Genomic DNA, 27,998 nt, shown 5'->3' with positions numbered 1-27,998 from the left:
ACAAACCATTTTTAATAAAGTTTTATTAATTCAGAGTGAAAAAACAAACAAAACACAAGTCTCTTTTTCGAGAGGGGATTGTTTTGGCAAAATGGCATCTTCATTCCAGAAACAACATGCCATATTCTATACAGCCAGGGAGTCTGGTCCATGCTACCTGTAGATGAGTGTCAGTGTCTGAGATTGACATGAGAGAAATATGTGTGTGGAGATGATGGCTATGGTTGAATACTTCTAAAATACACCCTTCTGTCCTCCCTTGAAATATGCACTTATCTGACAACTGGATGGGTGATAATAGCTCAGAGTGCCATCACTAAACTCCATTCATCAAACCACATTTCTCAGTAATTATATGCAATTTTTTATGCAAAAAAGTAGCTTAAAAAAGACACAGTTATGTCAGAACAGCGTCGACTCTAAGGGAGCTATGGCGGAAGGATGGATGCATTCTAAGAGTATTAACCAGGCCCAGTGACTGACAAACCTTTACTTGAGCAATAAGGCACGAGGGGGTGTGGTATATGGCCAATATACCACGGCTAAGGGCTGTTCTTATGCACGACGCAACCCGAAGTGCTAGGACACAGCCCGTAGCCGTGGTATATTGGCCATATACCACAAACCCCAGTGGTGCCTTACTGCTATTATAAACTGGTTACCAACGTAATTAGAGCAGTAAAAATAAATGTTTTGTCATACCCGTGTTATACGGTCTGATATACCATGGCTGTCAGCCAATCAGCATTCAGGACTCTAACCACCCAGTTTATAACCATCAATGGAACACTGGAATAAGAAGTCAAGGAGAAATGTAGTAGGCTGAATACAAACTGCAAAAAAGTGTGAAGTGTAAAAAAGAACAAAACTACATACATACAGGCACAAGGAAGTTGAATTACAAATGTTTACAGCAACACTGAAAAAAGACATTGTGAATACTGGCTTACTGATGTGGTGTGACACTGACGCAAAGACCATTTGTTTTCACTACTACTGTAGTAAATCTGTAGCATACCCCCAGTCCCTCCCGAGACACTCGGATCCATTTCCACACTTAGCCATGCAAAATGCCATGAAGGTGAGAACGAGATTCCATCGTATTATTCCATCGTAGTAAAACAAAGCTACCTGCCTGCACAGACAGACCAAGCTCCAACTATGAACGACTGGCCTCGTCATTTACTGTAAAAAGACAGCAGCCCGGATGTGAAGGGAGAAGAAGGCTGTATCCTAAATGGCATCAAAATCCCTTTATAGTGCACTACTTTTTGACCAGGTCCCATAGGACTCTGGTCAAAGGTAGTGCACTATACAGGGAATATGATGCCATTTGGGACGACACATAATAAATCACACAAAGGTCATGACGATGATTTCACAAAACACGCAAAACAAAACAAAACATTACAGTAAATGTACGGCATCTCCAAAACAACGGAAGTCAACAGCTTATATGGAGCGCAAAGACAATTCTTTGACCCAGGAGGTCAAACACACACAAAAAAAAAAAGAAATCTGAAACGCCTGTCCTTCCAAGCCAAAGCAGCTTTGCATTAAAATCCTGGTGCCATATGTACCAAGCATCTCTACTCTGACAGTAGAGTGCAGATCTAGGATCAGTTTGAGTATTTTAGAGCATACTGAGTACGATTACATTGACGTGGGGGACCTGATCCTAGATCAGCACTCCTACTCAGATGTTTGATACATACAGCCTCTGTTCACATTCCTCTCTTTGTTCAAGTCATAAAAACAAACCAAAAATGGTGAACACTTACAAATATGAAACTGATGATGAAGAGTTGGCCCGATGGTGAACAACAACAGCCCTACAGTAGTCAACACGAGAGTCCAACTTCTGATATTACACAGCTATATAACGTCTGCTTCCCAAATGGCACCCTATTGTCTTCTTAGTGCAGTACATTGGACTGGGGTCTGGTCAATCTTAGTGCACTACATAGAGAATAGGGTCCCATTTACATACAGTAGTTTGATGGAGGGAGGGGAGGGGGGGGCTATGTCAAAAACCCTCACATTTCCAGAACAGGGTGAATAATGGAAGCCATATTGTTCAGGGAGAAATCCAAACCAGTCTAACTGGAATGAATGGCAGTCGAGGCAGAATCCTCATTTGACTTCTACAGGAAAATAAAAGGCATGTGATATCAGAAATGTCAAATGTAATCATCAATCTAAAATAGTCCTAATTATAAATACAGTTTATATAGGTTTTATACACATTTTGATATAGCCTCTATAATATATGTAAACAGACCATAAATGTCAAAACTGTTGTTGTTTTCTTGGAAAACTGAGTGTCACTATGATACTATATCAATAGCCAACGTGTTGCATTTACAACTAGCCTAAGTCCAACTAGCCAGGGTACTAGCCTAAGTCCAACCAGCCAGGGTATGGATTGTTTGAATGGAATGTTGGCATATTGACAGTTAATTTGACAAATTAATTGAATCATTCCTCTAAAAGCTGTCCGGTTAGCTAGCTAACAAACATACACTGCAGACAAATTCTTCCAATTCATTATTTTACACAATATCTTATCCATGGTTGACCACCTCCCTGACCAAAATGGCTGACAGCCTGTAGACCACCATAAGAAGGTCCATATCCATTCTAATTCCTAATTCTATGGGCTGAAGCACATGAAAGATATATGGTATAGGATAAACGTAGTTCTCCAATCACAGTAGTTTACCAACTCCTGTACAATGGAACATGCATTCTTCTGTTCCGACTGAGGATAAGCAATATTGCCACCACACACACACATGCTTACGCAGACACACACAAACTGATCAGCAGTAGGGTAGGTAGGAGCTCGTGTGAACAACCAGTAGGTATCTGTGTGGTTCTCTGATCTATAGGCCACACCCCCCCCCCTCTCTCTCCTTCCTCTACAACCCTGCATGGACATGGTGTCTGTCTATCCTGTCCACTGACCATGCCCCTAACCTGGGCCCACTCTCCCCTCTTATGGATGGGTGCTTCTCCTTACATTAAAATGCACAGGGAAAGTGTTGTCTATCCTTTCTTTCTCTTCCATCTCTCCCAACATGCACCTCTTCCTCTGTGGTCCGGGGTTCTGACAGGAGAAGAGGGCGGGACTCCACCCCGAGTGGCAGGGCTAGCATTACTTCTTCCCCAGCCCATTGGTGGATTTGTTCTTCCCTGAGCTCCGCCCACGCTGCCTGGTGGGAGGAGCCTCAACCTCAGAATGCAGTTCTCCTACAAGGTTTAAGTTGAGAATTAGGTTTAGATAAGGTTTAAGTTTAGGATTAGGTTCAGGTTCAGGTTTACTAGAACATATTGGTACATATCTAGAAAACACATCAAATGTGATGTCACACAATATAAAACAGTAAAAAGATATTGACTGCATCCTAAATGGCACCTTATTGCCTATACAGTGCACTAATTTTGACCAGAGCCCTATGGGTAGTGTGCACTGTAGAGCACAGGTGTCAAACTCATTCCACGGGGGGCCGAGTGTCTGCGGGTTTTCGCTCCTCCCTTGTACTTGATTGATGAATTAACATCACTAATTAGTTAGGAACTCCCCACACCTGGTTGTCTAGGGCTTTATTGAAAGGAAAAACCAAAAACCTGCAGACACTAGGCCCTCCGTGGAATGAGTTTGACACCCCTGCTGTAGAGGATGCCATTTGCGACACAACCAAGATGTCTAAATATACAGAGAGTGCACCATCATAAAGTCATACACAACAAATAGGCAAAGAACAGAGTGATTGAGGGAAAGATTCTCATTGTTTTAATGTTCATATTGTGTCTGTGTTGAACAATTCGCAAATACATCTCTAATGGACGACACATTTTGATGGTTGAACATAGAGGTGTGTTTCCATTGGATAAGAGGCAAGTTCCCCAATCAAACCACTAGAGGTCAGACTACTACCTAACTATATTTACAGTAAACCCTCCCAGTCAACCACTAGAGGTCAGACTACTACCTAACTATATTTACAGTAAACCCTCCCAGTCAACCATTAGAGGTCAGACTACTACCTAACTATATTTACAGTAAACCCTCCCAGTCAACCACTAGAAGTCAGACTACTACCTAACTATATTTACAGTAAACCCTCCCAGTCAACCACTAGAGGTCAGACTACTACCTAACTATATTTACAGTAAACCCTCCCAGTCAACCACTAGAGGTCAGACTACTACCCAACTATATTTACAGTAAACCCTCCCAGTCAACCACTAGAGGTCAGACTACTACCTAACTATATTTACAGTAAACCCTCCCAGTCAACCACTAGAGGTCAGACTACTACCTAACTATATTTACAGTAAACCCTCCCAGTCAACCACTAGAGGTCAGACTACTACCCAACTATATTTACAGTAAACCCTCCCAGTCAACCACTAGAGGTCAGACTACTACCTAACTATATTTACAGTAAACCCTCCCAGTCAACCACTAGGTCAGACTACTACCTAACTATATTTACAGTAAACCCTCCCAGTCAACCACTAGGTCAGACTACTACCTAACTATATTTACAGTAAACCCTCCCAGTCAACCACTAGAGGTCAGACTACTACCTAACTATATTTACAGTAAACCCTCCCAGTCAACCACTAGGTCAGACTACTACCTAACTATATTTACAGTAAACCCTCCCAGTCAACCACTAGAGGTCAGACTACTACCTAACTATATTTACAGTAAACCCTCCCAGTCAACCACTAGAGGTCAGACTACTACCTAACTATATTTACAGTAAACCCTCCCAGTCAACCACTAGAGGTCAGACTACTACCTAACTATATTTACACTCAACTCTCCCAGTCTCAGATTGGATGAAACTCAAGTTACCCAACAATGGGGGCATAAATAACTAAAAATGGCATATTACATATGAAACCCATTAATAATCACCTGCATGTGTTTAACACTAGAGGATGAATATCGACACCATAGTTACCTTTCCCTTGTTCTGACACAAAGTCCTCATTGTAGTTGCTGTCCTCACATTCAGAGTAGCTCTGTAAAACACAGGAGGGGTCAGAACAGACATGTCACTGACATATGGCTGAGAGAACGCTACACAGCCAACAGCCAGCTGATCCAGCCACAGGCAAGAGTCCCAAATGGCATCCTCCCCCCTATACTGTATAGTGCACTAGAGTCCTGGTGAAAAGTAGTGCACTAGGTTATATAGGGAGTAGGGTGCCATTTGGGACATGGCCAAAGTCATTAGAGTGAATCCAAGGTTAATGATCTACAGATGAAAAGCTGTGACATCCTGTCATATTCTCTATAGATGAACCACAAGGTCATATTCCCTGAAGACTAAACTACACAGTGAGTAAGCTAGTTAATGTTGGAACTCTAAAAACAACAGGTGTGGAAACTGCCATTCACAGCGCGGTAAAAATGAGGGTTAAACAACATTCTACACAAATGTTTCTGTAGAAAAGCTTTCCAGTTGGCTATGAGGACTTCTCAGAGAACTCTCTCAAACCCTCTCTCTGGCCCTGGGACTTTAAGCCGCAGCAAACTTGGCAAGGCAAACTGAACGAGTGTGCTCGCATACTCCCTTAAAAAGACCTTCGCTTGAAAAACAGCAATACTACCGTTTGTCCATCTGGCTACGGCATCTCAAGATGCTTCAAAATAGTCAGAATTAACCGAAGATAACTCAAGAAATCTGTAATTAATTTAGACGTTTTTGCAGTGACCTTAGTCGCTCAATTAAGCAAACTAAATTAGACGCACAAATATCAACCCCCCTACAAAAAATAAAATGCTAACCTCCCCTGTTATTGTAATGGTGAGAGGTTAGCGTGTCTTGGGGGTATGATATAAAATGCTAACCTCCCCTGTTATTGTAATGGTGAGAGGTTAGCGTGTCTTGGGGGTATGATATAAAATGCTAACCTCCCATGTTATTGTAATGGTGAGAGGTTAGCGTGTCTTGGGGGTATGATATAAAATGCTAACCTCCCATGTTATTGTAATGGTGAGAGGTTAGCGTGTCTTGGGGGTATGATATAAAATGCTAACCTCCCATGTTATTGTAATGGTGAGAGGTTAGCATGTCTTGGGGGTATGATATAAAATGCTAACCTCCCCTGTTATTGTAATGGTGAGAGGTTAGCATGTCTTGGGGGTATGATATAAAATGCTAACCTCCCCTGTTATTGTAATGGTGAGATGTTAGCATGTCTTGGGGGTATGATATAAAATGCTAACCTCCCCTGTTATTGTAATGGTGAGATGTTAGCATGTCTTGAGGGTATATTTTTGCGTCTGACTTTCTCACTCATCATTATTTTAGATCTGTTCAAGATTATCCGTAATTATCTGTCTCCTGATGCTCGTTCTATGTCCTCTAACAAGGACACCAGGACAGTTACACCTACAGTCCATCTAAACCGGCACCTCTATCAGAGTCCACCGGTGGCACTCTTTCAGTTTCTACAGAATAAAGAGCTGCTGAACAATGACAACTAGAAGACTACTACCTTGGATAGTCACCGTTCCAGGGAGGTGTGTTCTAAATGACCTGGGATAGTCACAGTTCCAGGGACATGTTGTCTAAATGGCCTGGGATAGTCACAGTTCCAGGGACATGTGTTCTAAATGACCTGGGATAGTCACAGTTCCAGGGACATGTTGTCTAAATGGCCTGGGATAGTCACAGTTCCAGGGACATGTGTTCTAAATGACCTGGGATAGTCACAGTTCCAGGGAGGTGTGTTCTAAATGACCTGGGATAGTCACAGTTCCAGGGACATGTGTTCTAAATGACCTGGGATAGTCACAGTTCCAGGGAGGTGTGTTCTAAATGGTCTGGGATAGTCACAGTTCCAGGGACATGCGTTCTAAATGGCCTGGGATAGTCACAGTTCCAGGGACATGTGTTCTAAATGGCCTGGGATAGTCACAGTTCCAGGGACATGTGTTCTAAATGGCCTGGGATAGTCACAGTTCCAGGGACATGTTGTCTAAATGGCCTGGGATAGTCACAGTTCCAGGGAGATGTGTTCTAAATGGCCTGGGATAGTCACAGTTCCAGGGACATGCGTTCTAAATGGCCTGGGATAGTCACAGTTCCAGGGACATGTGTTCTAAATGGCCTGGGATAGTCACAGTTCCAGGGACATGTTGTCTAAATGGCCTGGGATAGTCACAGTTCCAGGGACATGTGTTCTAAATGACCTGGGATAGTCACAGTTCCAGGGAGGTGTGTTCTAAATGGTCTGGGATAGTCACAGTTCCAGGGACATGTTGTCTAAATGGCCTGGGATAGTCACAGTTCCAGGGACATGTGTTCTAAATGACCTGGGATAGTCACAGTTCCAGGGAGGTGTGTTCTAAATGGTCTGGGATAGTCACAGTTCCAGGGACATGCGTTCTAAATGGCCTGGGATAGTCACAGTTCCAGGGACATGTTGTCTAAATGGCCTGGGATAGTCACAGTTCCAGGGAGATGTGTTCTAAATGGCCTGGGATAGTCACAGTTCCAGGGACATGTGTTCTAAATGACCTGGGATAGTCACAGTTCCAGTGACATGCGTTCTAAATGGCCTGGGATAGTCACAGTTCCAGGGACATGTGTTCTAAATGACCTGGGATAGTCACAGTTCCAGGGACATGTGTTCTAAATGGCCTGGGATAGTCACAGTTCCAGGGAGGTGTGTTCTAAATGGCCTGGGATAGTCACAGTTCCAGGGAGGTGTGTTCTAAATGGTCTGGGATAGTCACAGTTCCAGGGAGATGTGTTCTAAATGGCCTGGGATAGTCACAGTTCCAGGGAGGTGTGTTCTAAATGGCCTGGGATAGTCACAGTTCCAGGGAGATGTGTTCTAAATGATCTGGGATAGTCACAGTTCCAGGGAGATGTGTTCTAAATGATCTGGGATAGTCACAGTTCCAGGGAGATGTGTTCTAAATGGTCTGGGATAGTCACAGTTCCAGGGAGGTGTGTTCTAAATGGCCTGGGATAGTCACAGTTCCAGGGAGATGTGTTCTAAATGACCTGGGATAGTCACAGTTCCAGGGAGATGTGTTCTAAATGACCTGGGATAGTCACAGTTCCAGGGAGATGTGTTCTAAGCGATGAATAAAGGTGCATGTATATGGAGAATGGTTGCAGAAGGACCATCCTGTAGTCAACGAAGTGTAGTTCATATCTAGCCTGGTATGTCAGCATACCTTCTCTTTGGGGCCATAGATCTCTGCATACCACACCATCCCATACAGACACAGGAATGTGATTAAGGCCTGGGAGGAGAGGAGACAGAGTTAAGGCCAGTCAGTTCAAGGTCAAGTTTCAGATTTATCATCCTAGAGGGAAATTGATTGAAACAATAGTCAAAACATAAAATACAAAAATGTACATATACATATACATATCTATGAATAGGACAACTACAGCTCTGGTAGGTTACCCTGTCACCATCTAATACTAGGACAACTACAGCCCTGGTAGGTTACCCTGTCACCATCTAATACTAGGACAACTACAGCCCTGGTAGGTTACCCTGTCACCATCAAATACTAGGACAACTACAGCCCTGGTAGGTTACCCTGTCACCATCTAATACTAGGACAACTACAGCCCTGGTAGGTTACCCTGTCACCATCTAATACTAGGACAACTACAGCCCTGGTAGGTTACCCTGTCACCATCTAATACTAGGACAACTACAGCCCTGGTAGGTTACCCTGTCACCATCTAATACTAGGACAACTACAGCCCTGGTAGGTTATCCTGTCACCATCTAATACTAGGACAACTACAGCCCTGGTAGGTTATCCTGTCGCCATCTAATACTAGGACAACTACAGCCCTGGTAGGTTATCCTGTCACCATCTAATACTAGGACAACTACAGCCCTGGTAGGTTATCCTGTCACCATATAATACTAGGACAACTACAGCCCTGGTAGGTTATCCTGTCACCATCTAATACTAGGACAACTACAGCCCTGGTAGGTTATCCTGTCGCCATCTAATACTAGGACAACTACAGCCCTGGTAGGTTATCCTGTCACCATCTAATACTAGGACAACTACAGCCCTGGTAGGTTATCCTGTCACCATCTAATACTAGGACAACTACAGCCCTGGTAGGTTATCCTGTCACCATCTAATACTAGGACAACTACAGCCCTGGTAGGTTGGTCCAACAGTCACGTGCTCTTAACGATGACTAAGCTATTTATGGTACATTAACTATGTCAAGAAACGGACTGGTCTGCTAACATAAATAGTGATATGTACTTTTAGAGACACTGAACAACTGTGTGGAGACTAGTTTTACCATGTACATAAACAAACCACTTGGACATGACAGCTGTGTGGAGACTGGTTTGTTTATGTACATTTATGTACATAAACAAACCACTTGGACATGACAGCTGTGTGGAGACTGGTACGTTTATGTACATAGTAAAACTACATGGACATGACAGCTGTGTGGAGACTGGTATGTTTATGTACATAAACAAACCACTTGGACATGACAGCTGTGTGGAGACTCGTACGTTTATGTACATAGTAAAACTACATGGACATGACAGATGTGTGGAGACTGGTATGTTTATGTACATAGTAAAACTACTTGGACATGACAGCTGTGTGGAGACTCGTACGTTTATGTACATAGTAAAACTACATGGACATGACAGATGTGTGGAGACTGGTATGTTTATGTACATAGTAAAACTACATGGACATGACAGATGTGTGGAGACTGGTATGTTTATGTACATAGTAAAACTACATGGACATGACAGCTGTGTGGAGACCATTCTTACCACGCACACCAGCCACACCAGCACATAGAGGACCTGGGTCTTGGAGAACAGCTCCATTCCAAACTTTATACACGCCAAGGCCTCCAGGAACGCTATGGCCCTGTGATGTCAACAAACACACGTCACACACTACAGCTAAGGCTGCTGGGAAATCAGCCAGCTATAGCTGTGTCCCAAATGGCTCCCTATTCCCTCCATGGTGGATCACCTGGTCTAAAGTAGTGCACTATAAAGGGAATAGGGTACCTGTTGGGATGCACCCTATGACACCTGTCACCCGGCTGGGTGGTGACATGACAGAGTGAGGGAGAGGAGGGTGAGGGGTGAGAGAGGCAGAGCGAGAGGTAAGCTGAGGCCCATGGAAACATGAAACCAGTCCATCTACATGGTCAGATGTTAACATTGCCAACAGCCTTTACTCTAGTGGGAGCTGGAGGGATTAAGTTAGATCTAACCTAAATAAACACTGACAACAGTACACATGCACACGCACAATGGAAACATGATAGACCACATTTTAATGGGATATAATGGGGGGGGGGATTATAAGATCACATTTCACAAATGTTTTGTCTACAAAAGTTTCTACGATCCCTTATTTCCCTATACATGGCAAAACACTAGAATATACACACAGAGGGTAGTGCGTACGGCCCAGTACATCACTGGGGTCATGCTTCCTGCCATCCAGGACCTTTATACTAGGCGTCGTCAGAGGAAGTCCCTAAAATGTGTCAAAGACTCCAGTCACCCAAGTCATAGACTGTTCTCTCTGCTACTGCACGGTGAGCGGTACCGGAGTGCCAAGTCTAGGTCCAAAAGGCCCCTTAACAGAATCTACCCCCCAAGCCATAAGACTGCTGAACAATGAATCAAATGGCCCCTGAACTATTTACACTGACACCCCCCCCCCCCCCCTCCTTTGTTTTTACACTGCTGCTACTCGCTGTTTATTATCTATGCATAGTCACTTTACCCCTACCTACATGTACAAATGACCTCGACTAACTTGTACCCCCACACATTAACTCTGTACCGGTACTCCCTGTATATAGCCTCGTTATTGTTATTTTATTGTGTTACTTTAGTTTATTTAGTAAATATTTTCTTAACTTTTTTTTTAAACTGCATTGTTGGTTAAGGGCTTGTAAGTAAGCATTTCACAGTAAGGTCTACACCTGTTGTATTCAGCACATGTGACAGATAAAGTTTGATTTAGAGAAGTGTATGTATATCTAAACATAAATAACAGTCAGAATACACATCTACTGACTTAGTGATTGCAGTATTATAGAGTATTCTACCCTACACACTCCTAAATCATGTGTCTCAGTAATGACTTTAATACAGCCAGTCTTTAATACTCAGGGTTTAGCTGGGGGATAATGGAGGCCATTGTTTTGTAGTGCTTCACTGCCAGACTGTGTGTGTGTGTGTGTGTGTGTTTGTACGTACAGCCCTAACCAGCTAGAGTTTGTCAGTCCTCCAGGCTGTTGAAGGTGCGTTGACATTAGCCTCCATCCCCCATGTCTTCACCCTCACACGGCTACAGTTTACATAGAAACACACAGCCCAGCGGTAGAACCACGGCTACAGTTTACATAGAAACACACAGCCCAGCGGTAGAACCACGGCTACAGTTTACATAGAAACACACAGCCCAGCGGTAGAACCACGGCTACAGTTTACATAGAAACACACAGCCCAGCGGTAGAACCACGGCTACAGTTTACATAGAAACACACAGCCCAGCGGTAGAACCACGGCTACAGTTTACATAGAAACACACAGCCCAGCGTAGAACCACGGCTACAGTTTACATAGAAACACACAGCCCAGCGTAGAACCACGGCTACAGTTTACATAGAAACACACAGCCCAGCGTAGAACCACGGCTACAGTTTACATAGAAACACACAGCCCAGCGGTAGAACCACGGCTACAGTTTACATAGAAACACACAGCCCAGCGGTAGAACCCACACCGACAAAGAGCCCTGTTGTTGACTGAAGGTAAATCATCGACCTGACGGCTGGCTACTGCAGACGGAAATGTGTATTGTAGTTTAATGGTGGAGAACACAGACAGCAGAGTATACAGCTTTATCTCCTCAGACGTCATCTACTGTTGTCATGGTAGTAGCTAATGAAATATCACTCACCCAAACACCCAGCACTGCGTCCCAACACGCTTACACTGCGTGTCTGTGAGGTAGGCATAGTACTGCCTGAAAAACACGGGGAGAAAACACCACAACCGGTCAGGACAAATACAGGATGGAAAGACAGACATGTGACCCAGTTTACCACAGACAGAGAGCTGTCCTCTCATAGCCATCAACTCTAGACATGTTGAGATGGAAGAAGAACTCTGATGTTGGACAAACACTGACGCTATGACTGATTACTTTTCTAAAGACTGGTGCAGAAGGGGTGCAAATTGGGAGAGAAGGGGGGGCAGAGGAGAGGGGGGGGGGGCAGGAGATCAGCCCAGGCGAGGGGTCCTACCTCACGGTGGGAGCTGTGATGATGCCGATGAAGAGGATCCGACACCAGCTGAGGGCGTGGCACGCCGGGAACACAAATATGTGCTTCAGGAAGAATGTGTTCAACTCTGTCAGCTATGGAGAAACAGAGAGAGAGAGAGTTATCACAGCCACCATCACAAAGCCACCCCCCCCACAGGGCTCTACAGAGCTCCCCCCCCCCCCCCACAGGGCTCTACAGAGCTCCCCCCCCCCCACACACAGGGCTCTACAGAGCTCCCCCCCCCACACAGGGTTCTACAGAGCTCCCCCCCCCCACACAGGGCTCTACAGAGCTCCCCCCCCCACACACAGGGCTCTACAGAGCACCCCCCCCCCCCCCCCCCCCACACAGGGCTCTACAGAGCTCCCCCCCCCCCCACACAGGGCTCTACAGAGCTCCCCCCCAGCCACCATTTTACTCACATATGCAATTAAATATGTTACTGTGCGACCTCGAATATTAATTTAGGAGCACTTGAAGGATTCTAGCTTTATTAGATCAAATCATTTTCATTGTGCTCCTAAATGTCTTGGTGTGTGCCTACCTTGCTCAACCTAGGCACCAGTGCTCCTTGTAAAGGTCAGCGTCGAGCCCTGACGCATTTCAATCACACTGAATACAGCCACAAATTATTACATTTTTTTGTAATTTAACTAGGGAAGTCCGTTAAGAACAAATTCTTATTTACAATGACGGCCTAGGAACAGTGGGTTAACTTCCTTGTTCAGGGGCAGAACGACAGATTTTTACCTTGTCAGCTCGGGGATTCGATCTAGCAACCTTTTGGTTACTGGCCCAATGCTCTAACCACTAGGCTACCTGCCGCCCCAACTAACTCCTCTCTCTCTCTACCTCCCAAATGAGGAAGTAGAATACATAACCTAGCTATGCAATACAAACTAGAACAGTGAACCATGTCAACATTTGGACCCACCCACTCAGTTTGACCCTGCGCTTCTCATCATCCACAGTACAGCATAATGAAGAGACTGGAACCAGACTGTCTCAACACGCTGTCATTTGGCCCTGAGCCTGTGTGTGTGTCTCTCAGTGTAGAGAGAGTCTTATTTGGCCCTGAGCCTGTCTAGAGGCCCTCTGGAGAGAACGCAGCTAAACTGTAGCTGCTACTCTCCCTCTCTCCCTCTCTCCCTCTCTCCAAGATAATCTCAAAGACTGGGTAATTACTATTTCAAGCCCCCAGCGTGTTGGGAACGGGAGACAGAGAGGGAGGGAGAGGAGAGAAAGACTAGTCCATTTCACCGCCACACAAAAAGCAGAGAAGCTACTCAGCTTTTCATCGCCATGGCAGCCAGTATTGAGGATAAGGGGGGAGGGGGGGTGAAGGAGTATTGGCAGCTATGGGGGGGCTCTCTGGCTGGGACCTGGATTGTATTCATTGGCAACAAATAGAAGACAACGGACTAAAACAGGGAGGGACTTCTAGAACTTTTCCAACAAGAAATGCTCATTTTCATTTTCCATTGCAAAAATGGTTTTGCTACAGTGTTCAGAAAAATGAATATGACCATGGGTTAATGATGGAAAGCACTGGAACTTATTCAAGTTCAACATCTTTCCATCCCCCCCCACGGTGTGGTGGGGCGCTGTCCTCGTACAGAAACTCTCCACCCAGTCACATGTCATCCACCTAGTTTTTCACTTTAAGTAATGAGTTTTCAATAAGAACATGCCAGGCAGAATACCCATTATACAGTACCATCTATACAGAACCATCTATACAGTACCATCTATACAGTACCATCTATACAGTACCAGTGTTGTACCATCTATACAGTACCATCTATACAGTACCATCTATACAGTACCAGTGTTGTACCATCTATACAGTACCATCTATACAGTACCATCTATACAGTACCATCTATACAGTACCATCTATACAGTACCAGTGTTGTACCATCTATACAGTACCATCTATACAGTACCATCTATACAGTACCAGTGTTGTACCATCTATACAGTACCATCTATAGAGTACCATCTATACAGTACCAGTGTTGTACCATCTATACAGTACCATCTATACAGTACCATCTATACAGTACCAGTGTTGTACCATCTATACAGTACCATCTATACAGTACCATCTATACAGTACCAGTGTTGTACCATCTATACAGTACCATCTATACAGTACCATCTATACAGTACCAGTGTTGTACCATCTATACAGTACCTTCTATACAGTACCTTCTATACAGTACCTTCTATACAGTACCTTCTATACAGTACCATCTATACAGTACCATCTATACAGTACCAGTGTTGTACCATCTATACAGTACCATCTATACAGTACCATCTATACAGTACCAGTGTTGTACCATCTATACAGTACCATCTATACAGTACCAGTGTTGTACCATCTATACAGTACCATCTATACAGTACCATCTATACAGTACCAGTGGTGTACCTTCTATACAGTACCAGTGTTGTACCTTCTATACAGTACCATCTATACAGTACCATCTATACAGTACCAGTGTTGTACCTTCTATACAGTACCATCTATACAGTACCATCTATACAGTACCATCTATACAGTACCAGTACCATCTATACAGTACCAGTACCATCTATACAGTACCATCTATACAGTACCAGTGGTGTACCTTCTATACAGTACCATCTATACAGTACCATCTATACAGTACCATCTATACAGTACCAGTGTTGTACCTTCTATACAGTACCATCTATACAGTACCATCTATACAGTACAGTACCATCTATACAGTACCAGTGTTGTACCTTCTATACAGTACCATCTATACAGTACCATCTATACAGTACCAGTACCATCTATACAGTACCATCTATACAGTACCATCTATACAGTACCATCTATACAGTACCAGTGTTGTACCTTCTATACAGTACCATCTATACAGTACCATCTATACAGTACCAGTACCATCTATACAGTACCATCTATACAGTACCATCTATACAGTACCATCTATACAGTACCATCTATACAGTACCATCTATACAGTACAGTACCATCTATTCAGTACAGTACCATCTATACAGTACCAGTACCATCTATACAGTACCAGTACCATCTATACAGTACCAGTGTTGTTCCATCTATACAGTACCATCTATACAGTACCAGTGTTGTTCCATCTATACAGTACCAGTACCATCTATACAGTACCAGTACCATCTATACAGTACCAGTGTTGTTCCATCTATACAGTACCATCTATACAGTACCAGTGTTGTTCCATCTATACAGTACCAGTACCATCTATACAGTACCAGTACCATCTATACAGTACCAGTACCTTCTATACAGTACCAGTCAGAAGTTTGGACACACCTCCTCATTCCAGGGCTTTTCTGTATTTTTACTATTTTCTGCATTGTAGTGAAGACATCAAAACTATGCAATAACACATACGGAATCACGCAGTAAGTATTTTATATTTGAGATTCTTCAAAGTAGCCACCATTTGCCTTGACAGCTTTGCATCCTACAATGCAGAAAATAGTATTATAAAAGAAACCCTGGAATGAGTAGGTGTGTCCAAACTTTTGACTGGAACTGTATATGGGGAGTTCTGCCTGGCATGTTCTCATTGAAAACTCATTACTTAAAGAGTGAAAAACTAGCCGGATGACATGTGACTGGGTGGACAGTTTCTGGACGTGGGACAGCGCCCCACCACACCGTGGGGTGGATGGATAGATGGTGAAGCACTGAATAAACTCCACTGCTTTCCGTCATTAACCCAGGGTCATATTCATTAGGGAACACCGTAGCAAAACCATTTTTGCAATGGAATATACCATATACCTAGTGCTAACTGCTAACCCCTGTCAGGCAGAACTCCCCATATACCTAGTGCTAACCGCTAACCCCTGTGAGGCAGAACTCCCCATATACCTAGTGCTAACCGCTAACCCCTGTCAGGCAGAACTCCCATATACCTAGTGCTAACCGCTAACCCCTGTCAGGCAGAACTCCCCATATACCTAGTGCTAACCGCTAACCCCTGTCAGGCCAGAACTCCCGATATACCTAGTGCTAACCGCTAACCCCTGTCAGGCCAGAACTCCCGATATACCTAGTGCTAACCGCTAACCCCTGTCAGGCCAGAACTCCCCATATACCTAGTGCTAACCGCTAACCCGTCAGACAGAAGTCCCCATATACCTAATGCTAACCGCTAACCCGTCAGGCCAGAACTCCGCATATACCTAGTGCTAACTGCTAACCCGTCAGGCAGAACTCCGCATATACCTAGTGTTAACTGCTAACCTGTCAGACAGAACTCCCCATATACCTAGTGCTAACCGCTAACCCGTCAGACAGAACTCCCCATATACCTAATGCTAACCGCTAACCCGTCAGGCCAGAACTCCCCATATATCTAGTGCTAACCGCTAAACCCTGTCAGGCCAGAACTCAGCATATACCTAGTGCTAACTGCTAACCCGTCAGGCAGAACTCCGCATATACCTTGTGCTAACCGCTAACCCCTGTCAGGCCAGAACTCCCCATATATCTAATGCTAACTGCTAACCCCTGTCAGGCATACCTAGGCCAACCCTAACCCCTCAGGCCAGCAGCCCCAGAGCGTGCTAACCGCTAACCCGTCAGACAGAAGTCCCCATATACCTAATGCTAACCGCTAACCCGTCAGGCCAGAACTCCGCATATACCTAGTGCTAACTGCTAACCCGTCAGGCAGAACTCCGCATATACCTAGTGTTAACTGCTAACCTGTCAGACAGAACTCCCCATATACCTAGTGCTAACCGCTAACCCGTCAGACAGAACTCCCCATATACCTAATGCTAACCGCTAACCCGTCAGGCCAGAACTCCCCATATATCTAGTGCTAACCGCTAAACCCTGTCAGGCCAGAACTCAGCATATACCTAGTGCTAACTGCTAACCCGTCAGGCAGAACTCCGCATATACCTTGTGCTAACCGCTAACCCCTGTCAGGCCAGAACTCCCCATATATCTAATGCTAACTGCTAACCCCTGTCAGGCCAGAACTCCCCATATACCTAGTGCTAACTGGTAACCCATCAGGCAGAACTCCCCATATACCTAGTGTTAACTGCTAACCTGTCAGACAGAACTCCCCATATACCTAGTGCTAACCGCTAACCCGTCAGACAGAACTCCCCATATACCTAATGCTAACCGCTAACCCGTCAGGCCAGAACTCCCCATATATCTAGTGCTAACCGCTAAACCCTGTCAGGCCAGAACTCAGCATATACCTAGTGCTAACTGCTAACCCGTCAGGCAGAACTCCCCATATATCTAATGCTAACTGCTAACCCCTGTCAGGCCAGAACTCCCCATATACCTAGTGCTAACTGGTAACCCATCAGGCAGAACTCCCCATATACCTAGTGCTAACTGGTAACCCATCAGGCAGAACTCCCCATATACCTAGTGCTAACTGGTAACCCATCAGGCAGAACTCCCCATATACCTAGTGCTAACTGGTAACCCATCAGGCAGAACTCCCCATATACCTAGTGCTAACTGGTAACCCATCAGACAGAACTCCCCATATACCTAGTGCTAACTGGTAACCCATCAAACAGAACTCCCCATATACCTAGTGCTAACCGGTAACCCATCAGACAGAACTCCCCATATACCTAGTGCTAACCGCTAACCCGTCAGGCCAGAACTCCCCATATATCTAGTGCTAACCGCTAACCCGTCAGGCCAGAACTCCCCATATATCTAGTGCTAACCGCTAAACCCTGTCAGGCCAGAACTCAGCATATACCTAGTGCTAACTGCTAACCCGTCAGGCAGAACTCTGCATATACCTAGTGCTAACTGCTAACCCGTCAGGCAGAACTCTGCATATACCTAGTGCTAACTGCTAACCCGTCAGGCAGAACTCAGCATATACCTAGTGCTAACTGCTAACCCGTCAGGCAGAACTCTGCATATACCTAGTGCTAACCGCTAAACCCTGTCAGGCCAGAACTCCCCATATACCTAGTGCTAACCGCTAAACCCTGTCAGGCCAGAACTCCGCATATACCTAGTGCTAACTGCTAACCCATCAGGCAGAACTCCCCATATACCTAGTGCTAACTGCTAACCCATCAGGCAGAACTCCCCATATACCTAGTGCTGTCAGGTCAGATAGACTTTGACCAGGGCCCTAAAGTAGTGCACTATAGGGTGTTATTGGACGTGGTGCATTAGAAATAGAATACCAGTTGTACGTTTGAACCCAGGAACATACCTGCCAGATGATCATGAAGAGGTAGACCCCGGTGACGCGCTGCAGGGAAGACTTGGGGTCAAACCAACGGACGTAGGTCCAGCTAGCCGGGGTGAACTGGAGCGCAGCACGTTTGATCTTCCCTGTCGTGGTGTGGATGTCCCTGGACAGGTAGAGAGAGACACACACACGGCAGAAGAGTTAACAAGGCTTGTGAATAGACATACAAAAAGATAAGTAACACACAGCTAACTAGGATGAAAACAATGCCATTACATAAATCATTCAGGTCCACCTCGTTACCAGGCAACGGGCATGATAATACTAAATGAAAGCTAAACTGTAAGTGGCTCTGGATCAGAGAGTCTGATAAATGACTAAAAGGTCAATGTAAAAAATATAGGAAGTCAATTTCCATACGGTTTTGTTTCTGAGACGTAGACAAATGTCACTCTATTCCCTAGATACAGTAAGTAGCCTTGTCTGAGCCAGAACGGCCCATAGGGCAGAAGCAGATCTCCTGTTTAGGTAGCATGAGGCAGCTGGACAAACAAGTACACCCCCTGGACAGGACGCTATTGCAGGGCCCTGGTCAAAATAACTGCTCTATACAGGGAAAAGGGTGCCAATTGTGACACAGCCAGTAAAGTGAGGGAGGGAGGGGACCTACATGGAGGCCCAGTGGTAGGGCTTGGAGGACCTACACTACATATCCAAAAGTATGTGGACACCCCTTCAAATTTGTGGATTCGGCAATTTCAGCTATACCTGTTTGCTGACCTGTATATAAAATCGAGCACACAGCCATACAATCTCCATAGACAAACATTGGCAGTAGAATGACCCGTACTGAAGAGCTCAGTGACTATCAACGTGGCACCGTCATAGGATGCCACCTTTCCAACAAGTCAGTTCGTCAAATTTCTGCCCTGCTAGAGCTGCCCCGGTCAACTTTAAGTGCTGTTATTGTGAAGTGGAAACATCTAGGAGCAACAATGTCTCAGCCATGAAGTGGTAGGCCACACAAGCTCACAGAACAGGACCGCCGAGTGCTGAAGCGCGTAAAAATCGTCTGTCCTCGGTTGTAACACTCACAACGAGTTCCAAACTGCCTCTGGAAACAACGTCAGCACAAGAACTGTTCATCGCGAGCTTCATGAAATGGGTTTCCATGGCCGAGCTGCTGCACACAAACCTAAGATCACCATGCGCAACGCCAAGCTTCGGCTAGAGTAGTGTAAAGCTCTCCACCATTGGACTCTGGAAAAGTGGAAACGTGTTCTCTAGAGTGATGAATCACTCTTCAACATCTGGCAGTCAGATGGAAGAATCTGGGTTTGACAGAATAATTGTCTGGGTCTGTTTTTCATGGTTCAGGCCTCTTAGTTGCAGTGAAGGGAAATCTTAACGCTACAGCATACAATAACATTCTAGATGACTCTGTGCTCCTAACTTCGTGGCAAACGTTTGGGAAAGGCCCTTTCCTGTTTCAGCAACGGCCCCCGACCCCACTAAGGCTCATGGCTGAATGGAAGCAAGTGCCCACAGCAATGTTCCAACATCTAGTGGAAAGCCTTCCCAGAATTGTGGAGGCTGTTATATTAGAAAGGGGTGGGGGGGGGCTAACTAAATTTTTATGCCCATGATTTTGGAATGAGATGTTTGATGAGCAGGTGTCCATATACTTTTGTGTATATATACTACCTGCTTGATGGAGGCCCAGTGACAGGGTTATGGGTACCTACTTGATGGAGGCCCAGTGACAGGGTTATGGGTACCTACTTGATGGAGGCCCAGTGACAGGGTTATGGGTACCTACTTGATGGAGGCCCAGTGGTAGGGTTATGGGTACCTACTTGATGGAGGCCCAGTGGTAGGGTTATGGGTACCTACTTGATGGAGGCCCAGTGGTAGGGTTATGGGTACCTACTTGATGGAGGCCCAGTGGTGGGGTTATGGGTACCTACTTGATGGAGGCCCAGTGACAGGGTTATGGGTACCTACTTGATGGAGGCCCAGTGGTAGGGTTATGGGTATCTACTTGATGGAGGCCCAGTGACAGGGTTATGGGTACCTACTTGATGGAGGCCCAGTGGTAGGGTTATGGGTATCTACTTGATGGAGGCCCAGTGACAGGGTTATGGGTACCTACTTGATGGAGGCCCAGTGGTAGGTCCTCATCTCCAGGAAGCGACAGACAGTCATACCCATCCAGATGCCTCCTCCATTACACAACAGGATGTCCAGGATCAGCTGGTCCCACCAGCACTCAGCAAAGTTAGGCAGCAGGTGCATGAAGAACAGCTGAGGAGGATGAGGAAAAGAGGGAGAAGAAGAGTAATCATTTATACCTCTCCTAAACTCCTTCTCTGACACTCTCCTAACCAAATGTTCTGACATTTGGTGTTTGTGTGTGTTCGTGCTTTGGGGTGTGTGTGTACCTCAGTGAGCTCCCAGGTGATGCTGATGGTCCAACAGAGGCCGTAGCTGCGGATGAGCAGGGCCTTCATGCCCCAGCCCCAGAAGTGGCTGAAGGCAAATATGTCAAAGTGGCTCAGGATTCGCTCCCAGGTGATCACGTGACAGTTCACTGCATACTCCTACAAGCAGAGCACAGCAGCCAGAGACGACATCAACAACAGCCAATCAGAACAAGAGCATGAGGAAGTGAGTGTTGGTGCTAGAAGAGGGCTGTATCCTGTTTCTACACCCTTTTCCCCAAAGTGTGGACTTGCACACTTCCCATCATGGATTAAAAGCATTGGATTGGTGTAAGTATTGGCTTGAGGGAGTTTCACAATTGTTAAAAGGCATGACGGGAAGTGTGCAGCTCAGGTGGAGAATCAGGAAGTAGCCGAGGTCAATGTGCTAACAAAGACACTGATAGCTAAGAGATCAAACTGATAGTAAAGAAAGGGTGCGTCCCAAATGGCACTCTATTCCCCTATTATAGTGCACTACTTTTGACCTAGTGAAAAGTAGTGCACTCTATAGGGAACAGGGTGAGTTGGGATGCACCCACAGAGACTGATAGGAGAGCAAGGCTGCTGCTTACTCACCATGATGTCAGCCTCCCGGGTGGCGTAGCGCAGGTTGGGGTCCAGCCAGTACATGACGTTCTTCACCTGCTCCCAGTTTAGGAAGATGATGAACACCAGGAACAGGAAGTACAGCACACTCAGACCTGACCAGACCATAACAGGGAGATGTCAGATCACCAGGAACAGGAAGTACAGCACACTCACGCCTGACGATAACAGAGCAATAACAGATTAGGCAGAATCTCATTCAATCAGGGCAGAACTAGTTTCAGCAACTTTTTACATCAACATTTGTCAGAAAGTAGAGCAACCGAAGCAGAAGCACAGTGGCCAGGAAACACTCCCTAGAAGGAAGGAACCTATATAGAAACCTAGAGAGTACCAACTCTGATGAATTAGGTGGATAATTCATGGTTAAGCTCATTCAAAGTGAACTGGAATGGTAGCTAGGCCTATACAAAAAAAGGGATTGTTATATTTGTCACTTAATGTCACTCACCGAAAACTATTCGCCATATCGCCGGATGTGGTCTGGTAAATGGTCCTAGAGAGAGATGTGTCAAAAAATATTGAATCAACAACTTCATCCACACTTAAGAGTTACAAGGCTGGTACAATGACATGTAGAGATGTCTGACACATACAACGTTTTATCTCAACATATTACTGTTGCACCAGCACAACTTTATTACCAGGACCTGGTGTAACAGAGTTACTTCCGTCCCTCTCCTCACCCCAACCTGGGATTGAACCAGGGACCCTCAACACAGACAAGTCACCCTCGAAGCATCGTTACCCATCACTCCACAAAAGCCGTGGCCCTTGCAGAGTAAGGGTAACAACTACTTCAAGATCTCAGAGCGAGTGACATCACCGTTTCAAACGCTACTAGCGCGCACTAGCTAGCCATTTCACACCAGTTACACTAGCACCCTATTCCCTATTTAGTGCACTACTTTTGACCAGAGCCCAGGTCTAAAGTAGTGCACTATATAGGGAAAAGGGTGCCATTTGATGTCAGAAGCAGCTTGGACAACCTTGTCCTTACCGTTAGGGAAGGCCAGAACACTGATGACCAGGAAGAAGGAGATGACCAGGATGAGGCCCACCCACAAGTTAGCGTTTTCGTTTGACTCATCCCTAACATAACAAAAAGGCAAGGATTATTAACACAAACCAAAACCAGCATTAAGACATTTCAGAGTCAGTGAGATGAAAACAGTTATAAAACTGATGCACAGGTGGGTTTGAAACCCAAATTCTATTCCCACCTCTATCCCCACATAGCCTGCTGTACTGTGCTCTCCTTCAATCACACTTATTAAAGATCAGTGAGAGGGCTGAAATGATATTATAATTCACGCATCAGTGCCGATTGACCTACTCCTGACACCCCCCATTCCATTTGGTTATTGGGGATAAACCACTTGATGAGAGCAGCAGATAAGGGATTTGTCCCAAATGGCATCCCATTCCACATAGTGAAATACTTTTGACCAGGGCGCTATATGGAATAGGATGCATTTGGACACAGACAAAATGTGCATCATGGGCTGCGTTCAGTACGCAAAAACGTAGTGGAAACGGTGCTGTACGAACGACCAGTTGAAAAACGGGAGAGGTTGGGTTGTGAGTTCAAAATGCACCGCGCTCCTTTAAATACGTAACTCATTGCTTCAACCACAGCCTGCCACACCCAACAAACGGCGCAAAAGTACCTCAAAGACTGTTCAAGAACGTTCAATGCAAACGGTTCCGCAACGTAGCAAATGTTCAATAGAACTGAACGCACCCATGATGTAAGAAATGGCTAGATGCGTCTTGCAGATAAAAATGGACCACCAAAAACCAGGAAGGGAGATCCTTCCCCACAGTATAGAAAAGATACAAACGTGGCACGTTGCCACAATGTAGCTACAAATAGCAAATAATCAGCCCACTTACTACATCGTAACCAAACAAATTAAACATTCCCCTTCATTCGAGACGAGAGCGAGGAGCCAGATGGTCAGTCCCGCACCAGAGAACTTAAGCTAGCTAACTACTTCATCGAAAGACCTTAGTTACACATGTCAATTGTCGGAAATACTAGCGAACTTAATTACTTTTTGACTGCATAAACAAACACTTAGCTGCTCTGGCAGTTGGCCCAGTCAATATCGTTAGCATATAGCTAGCTAATGTTAACTACCGGTAGTTAACTGGCTAGCCACTCTACTTGCCTTGTAAATGCGAAATACATCAAGCTGAGCACTGTGCATGTTAACAGTGTTATTGTGTGCGGCTTATAGAAAAAGTCCAGTGTAATATCCTCCACTTGCTGCTCGTTGATCATACGGAAATGCATCCTGTAGTTCACATCATCTTTGCCTATGGTCCGCGATTCGTACCCATATCCGGACGCCATAATTGAGGGAGGGCGACCAGAGGAATCCGCTTCACCTCCTGCGGGCTCCTTTAGATTGACATTTAGACGTTCAGCGAAATTAATGATTCATGTTGTCCATGAGTAAAGACCAAAACGACCAGACGCACGTCTGTTAAATATGTGCGCAACAGCACAACCTAAAGAAAAACAGAGTCAAGCATGAACTGCTGCCTTCTTGCGAGTGCGAACATCACGGGTTAAATTTTCTGAAACGTATTAGGGGAAAAGAAACTCTCGATTTTTTTGATTGGTTTGTAAGTCTAGGGGAGTACCACTATGGAAAGCCGAAGGGTTCAGTTTATGAGCTCAATCACGCGCTATTTTCTTAACGTTTGTAAACCACCAAGGCAAACCCACATAAATAGAATGGATTATATTTCTATGGGTAAACCAAGGTCAGTTCCACACCGCGTGAGGTTATTTACGTTCATGTCACAGGAGGGCAAAAAGTTATATTCATATTTTCCAACGACAAGCATTGACGTCATGAGTGTCCTAACCTACATTATTCCCAACCTACATTAGTTTTCTGAGAAGTGGGAGAGATCGTCATCAAATCACTGCATTAGTAAAATGGATATCATTATCATTCTCTGTTAGGGCTTCACATAATGTATGAAAAACCATCAGCATGGACATTATAATAATAGAATAGAACAGAATAGAATAAAACAAAGTTATTATACTGTCCACTAAGGCTGGGAATCGCCAGGGATGTCACGATAAGATATTATCTCGATAACTTTGGTGCGAACACCCAGAGAAATGATTTAGTGTAGAGGTGCTGACTAACTGCAAATAAACTGTAAGCTATAAAAACCAATAAAGATAGTCACACTCTATAAATAAACTCCTCATAAATAAGAATTTGTTCTTAACTGGCTTGCCTAGTTAAATAACGGTCAAATAAAAATTAAAAAGAGCCATGAGAAGACAAGTTTTGATCAGTCATGAAATAAAAGTGCTGAAAACCAATTGTCTTCCTGTTTAAAAAGAAGATGGAGAACAAGCTATGAAGGAAACATACTGGAGTTTTGGAGCAGGTACAGCCAACTACAGCAAAAATAATATTGCAAAAATGTCAAAATGATACGATATATTGTCAAAAATAGTATCCTGATATGTAACTGTGTGGATTATTTCCCGCATCACTACTGTCTACTGTCAACTTGACTAATGGTCTCTTGTTTACCAACTAAACATCATAATGACTCTATTGCCCCACAGTCTGGTATTTTTGCACATAGCCTAATGGTATCTGTTTCTGTGCCTCTGACACCCTCAAGTGGTGACTTTTAGGGCTTGATAAAGCCTATCAGAAACAAAATAGTCTCAGCCCAGTCAAAGCACTTCTCTATCCTGGGACCACAATAGTAGAACCAGCTTCCCCTTGAAGTTAGGACAGCAGAGTCCCTGCCCATTTTCTTCCTGAAGTTAGGACAGCAGAGTCCCTACCCATCTTCTTCCTGAAGTTAGGACAGCAGAGTCCCTGCCCATCTTCTTCCTGAAGTTAGGACAGCAGAGTCCCTGTCCATCTTCTTCCTGAAGTTAGGACAGCAGAGTCCCTGCCCATCTTCTTCCTGAAGTTAGGACAGCAGAGTCCCTGCCCATCTTCTTCCTGAAGTTAGGACAGCAGAGTCCCTGCCCATCTTCTTCCTGAAGTTAGGACAGCAGAGTCCCTGTCCATCTTCTTCCTGAAGTTAGGACAGCAGAGTCCCTGCCCATCTTCTTCCTGAAGTTAGGACAGCAGAGTCCCTGCCCATCTTCTTCCTGAAGTTAGGACAGCAGAGTCCCTGCCCATCTTCTTCCTGAAGTTAGGACAGCAGAGTCCCTGCCCATCTTCTTCCTGAAGTTAGGACAGCAGAGTCCCTGTCCATCTTCTTCCTGAAGTTAGGACAGCAGAGTCCCTGTCCATCTTCTTCCTGAAGTTAGGACAGCAGAGTCCCTGCCAATCTTCTGAAAACATCTGAAACCCTACCTCTTCAAAGAGTATCTTAAATAATCCCACAGCGCCCCCCCTCCGCCCCCCCAAAATGCCTGTCGTGAACTAACACTTGACTTTCCCCTAGTAGCTCTGACTTTACTGATTAGCTCTGGGATGTTGCCTGGGCTTAGCTCCATTCCATGTATTTTGTATCCTGAAAAACTCCCCAGTCCTTAACGATTACAAACATCAAATCAAATCAAATTGTATTTGTCACATGCGCCGATTACAACAGGTGTAGATCTTACAGTGAAATGCTTACTTACAAGCCCTTAACCAACAATGCAGATTTAAGAAAAATAAGTGTTAAGTAAAAAATAGATAAGTAAAAAATAAAAGTAACAAATAATTAAAGAGCAGCAGTAAAGTAACAGTAGCGAGGCTATATACAGGGGGTGCCGGTACAGAGTCAATGTGGAGGCTATATACAGGGGGTGCCGGTACAGAGTCAATGTGCGGGGGCACCGGTTAAAGTTCCTTGGTGTCCACAAGCTGTTGAGCTGTTTTGAAACTTCTCTTTTGTGGAACCTCACACGCACCCTGCTAACTCCCCAGAGGCCTGAGTGTTGTGCTTCTCAGGCGCCACTCCGGGTAGTGTGGTGTAGGTGACACAGCATCAGCACAACAAGCCTAGACCCCAGACCTCTGGTAAAACAAACCTCAATTATGTAGAAAGAAATAGTTCCTCTCTGAGAGCTCATTTACTTCTCAGTCTCACCAAAATGAAATGATACACAGCCACCACTATGCTTGGAAATATGAAAAGTGGTACTCAGTAATGTGCTGTATTGGGTTTCACCCCAAACATAACACTTTGTATTTATGAAAAAAAGTGAATTGCTTTGCCAATTTTTTTTGCAGTATTACTTTAGTGCCTTGTTGCAAACAGAATGCATGTTTTGGAATATTTTTATTCTGTACAGGTTTCCTTCTTTTTACAAAGGGGTTGAATACTTATTGACTCAAGACATTCCAATTTGTAAGTCGCTCTGGATAAGAGCGTCTGCTAAATGACTTAAATGTAAATGTAATTCCAGGTGTTCATTTTTTTATTAATTAATTAAGAAAAACTTAATTCCATATTAACATTAGGGGGTATTGTGTGTAGGCCAGTGAAACGAATCTCAATTGAATCCATTTTAAATTCAGGCTGTAACAAAACAAAATGTAGAGAAACTCAAGGAGTGTGAATACTTTCAGAATGCAGTGTGTCTTAAGATGAATGCACTAACTGTATGTCGCTCTGGATAAGGGCGTCTGCTAAATGACTCAAATGTAAATGTAGTCTACTGCACTCTTCAAATACATCATTTATAGACATCAAATGAACTGACTGAACATAAAGTTTGTTTGAATAAATATATTTGATCAGTGCTTAAGTTGTAAAACGGGAGGTGCCGTACAAGTAAAGTAGTACATGCATATCATTGCGTTTGAGTAGTGGCAAAAGCAGTAGAGTAGAGGTGCGTGTATACAGTTGAAGTCAGAAGTTTACATACACTTAGTTTGGAGTCATTAAAACTCGTTTTTCCACCACTCCACAAATTTCTTGTTAACAACCTATAGTTTTGGCAAGTCGGTTAGGACATCTACTTTGTGCATGACACAAGTAATTTTTCCAACAATTGTTTACAGACAGATTATTTCACTTATAATTCACTGTATCACAATTCCAGTGGATCAGAAGTTTACATACACTAAATTGACTGTGCCTTTAAACAGCTTGGAAAATTCCAGAAAATGATGTCATGGCTTTAGAAGCTTCTGATATGCTAATTGACATCATTTGAGTCAATTGATGGTGTAACTGTGGATGTATTTCAAGGCCTACCTTCAATCTCAGTGCCTCTTTGCTTGACATCATGGGAAAATCTAAAGAAATCAGCCAAAACCTCAGAAAAAAATTGTAGACCTCCACAAGTCTGGTTTATCCTTGGGAGCAATTTCTAAATG

General features: G+C 44.5%; 1 protein-coding gene across 2 annotated transcripts; it reads right to left on the bottom strand.

The window, feature by feature from the left end:
* Positions 1 to 6: 6 nt before the first annotated feature.
* On the bottom strand, positions 7 to 27,998 carry ptdss1a (phosphatidylserine synthase 1a). 2 transcript variants are annotated; one of them, XM_071395936.1, is made up of 13 exons: positions 27,877 to 27,998; positions 22,682 to 22,773; positions 22,133 to 22,177; positions 21,652 to 21,776; positions 21,034 to 21,192; positions 20,745 to 20,896; positions 18,614 to 18,755; positions 12,330 to 12,442; positions 11,984 to 12,049; positions 9,823 to 9,922; positions 8,216 to 8,284; positions 4,980 to 5,040; positions 7 to 3,252 (listed from the first exon to the last, which is right to left on the bottom strand). In XM_071395936.1, the coding sequence occupies exons 4-13, from the start codon at positions 21,703 to 21,705 to the stop codon at positions 3,158 to 3,160; spliced, it is 1,011 nt and encodes a 336-aa protein (XP_071252037.1). In that variant the 5' UTR covers positions 21,706 to 21,776; positions 22,133 to 22,177; positions 22,682 to 22,773; positions 27,877 to 27,998; the 3' UTR covers positions 7 to 3,157. The 2 variants fall into 2 exon arrangements, with proteins under 2 accessions (XP_071252037.1, XP_071252036.1); XM_071395935.1 differs by lacking the exon at positions 27,877 to 27,998 and adding an exon at positions 23,856 to 24,281.

Source organism: Salvelinus alpinus, chromosome 4, assembly GCF_045679555.1.
Source record: "Salvelinus alpinus chromosome 4, SLU_Salpinus.1, whole genome shotgun sequence".
Classification (NCBI taxonomy): domain Eukaryota; kingdom Metazoa; phylum Chordata; class Actinopteri; order Salmoniformes; family Salmonidae; genus Salvelinus; species Salvelinus alpinus.
Note: the sequence above shows the minus strand (reverse complement) of the source record. Positions and strands in the feature narration are given on the sequence as shown.

Bases quoted from the DNA above. Each gene is read 5' to 3' on its own strand.
- ptdss1a (XM_071395935.1), bottom strand. From the start codon at position 24,040: ATGGCGTCCGGATATGGGTACGAATCGCGGACCATAGGCAAAGATGAT. The intron at 12,443-18,613 runs GTATGTTCCTGG...GTTTCTCCATAG, and splicing joins TCTTCATGATCATCTGGCAG to CTGACAGAGTTGAACACATT. The intron at 8,285-9,822 runs GTAAGAATGGTC...CTCTCCTCCCAG, and splicing joins TGGTGTGGCTGGTGTGCGTG to GCCTTAATCACATTCCTGTG.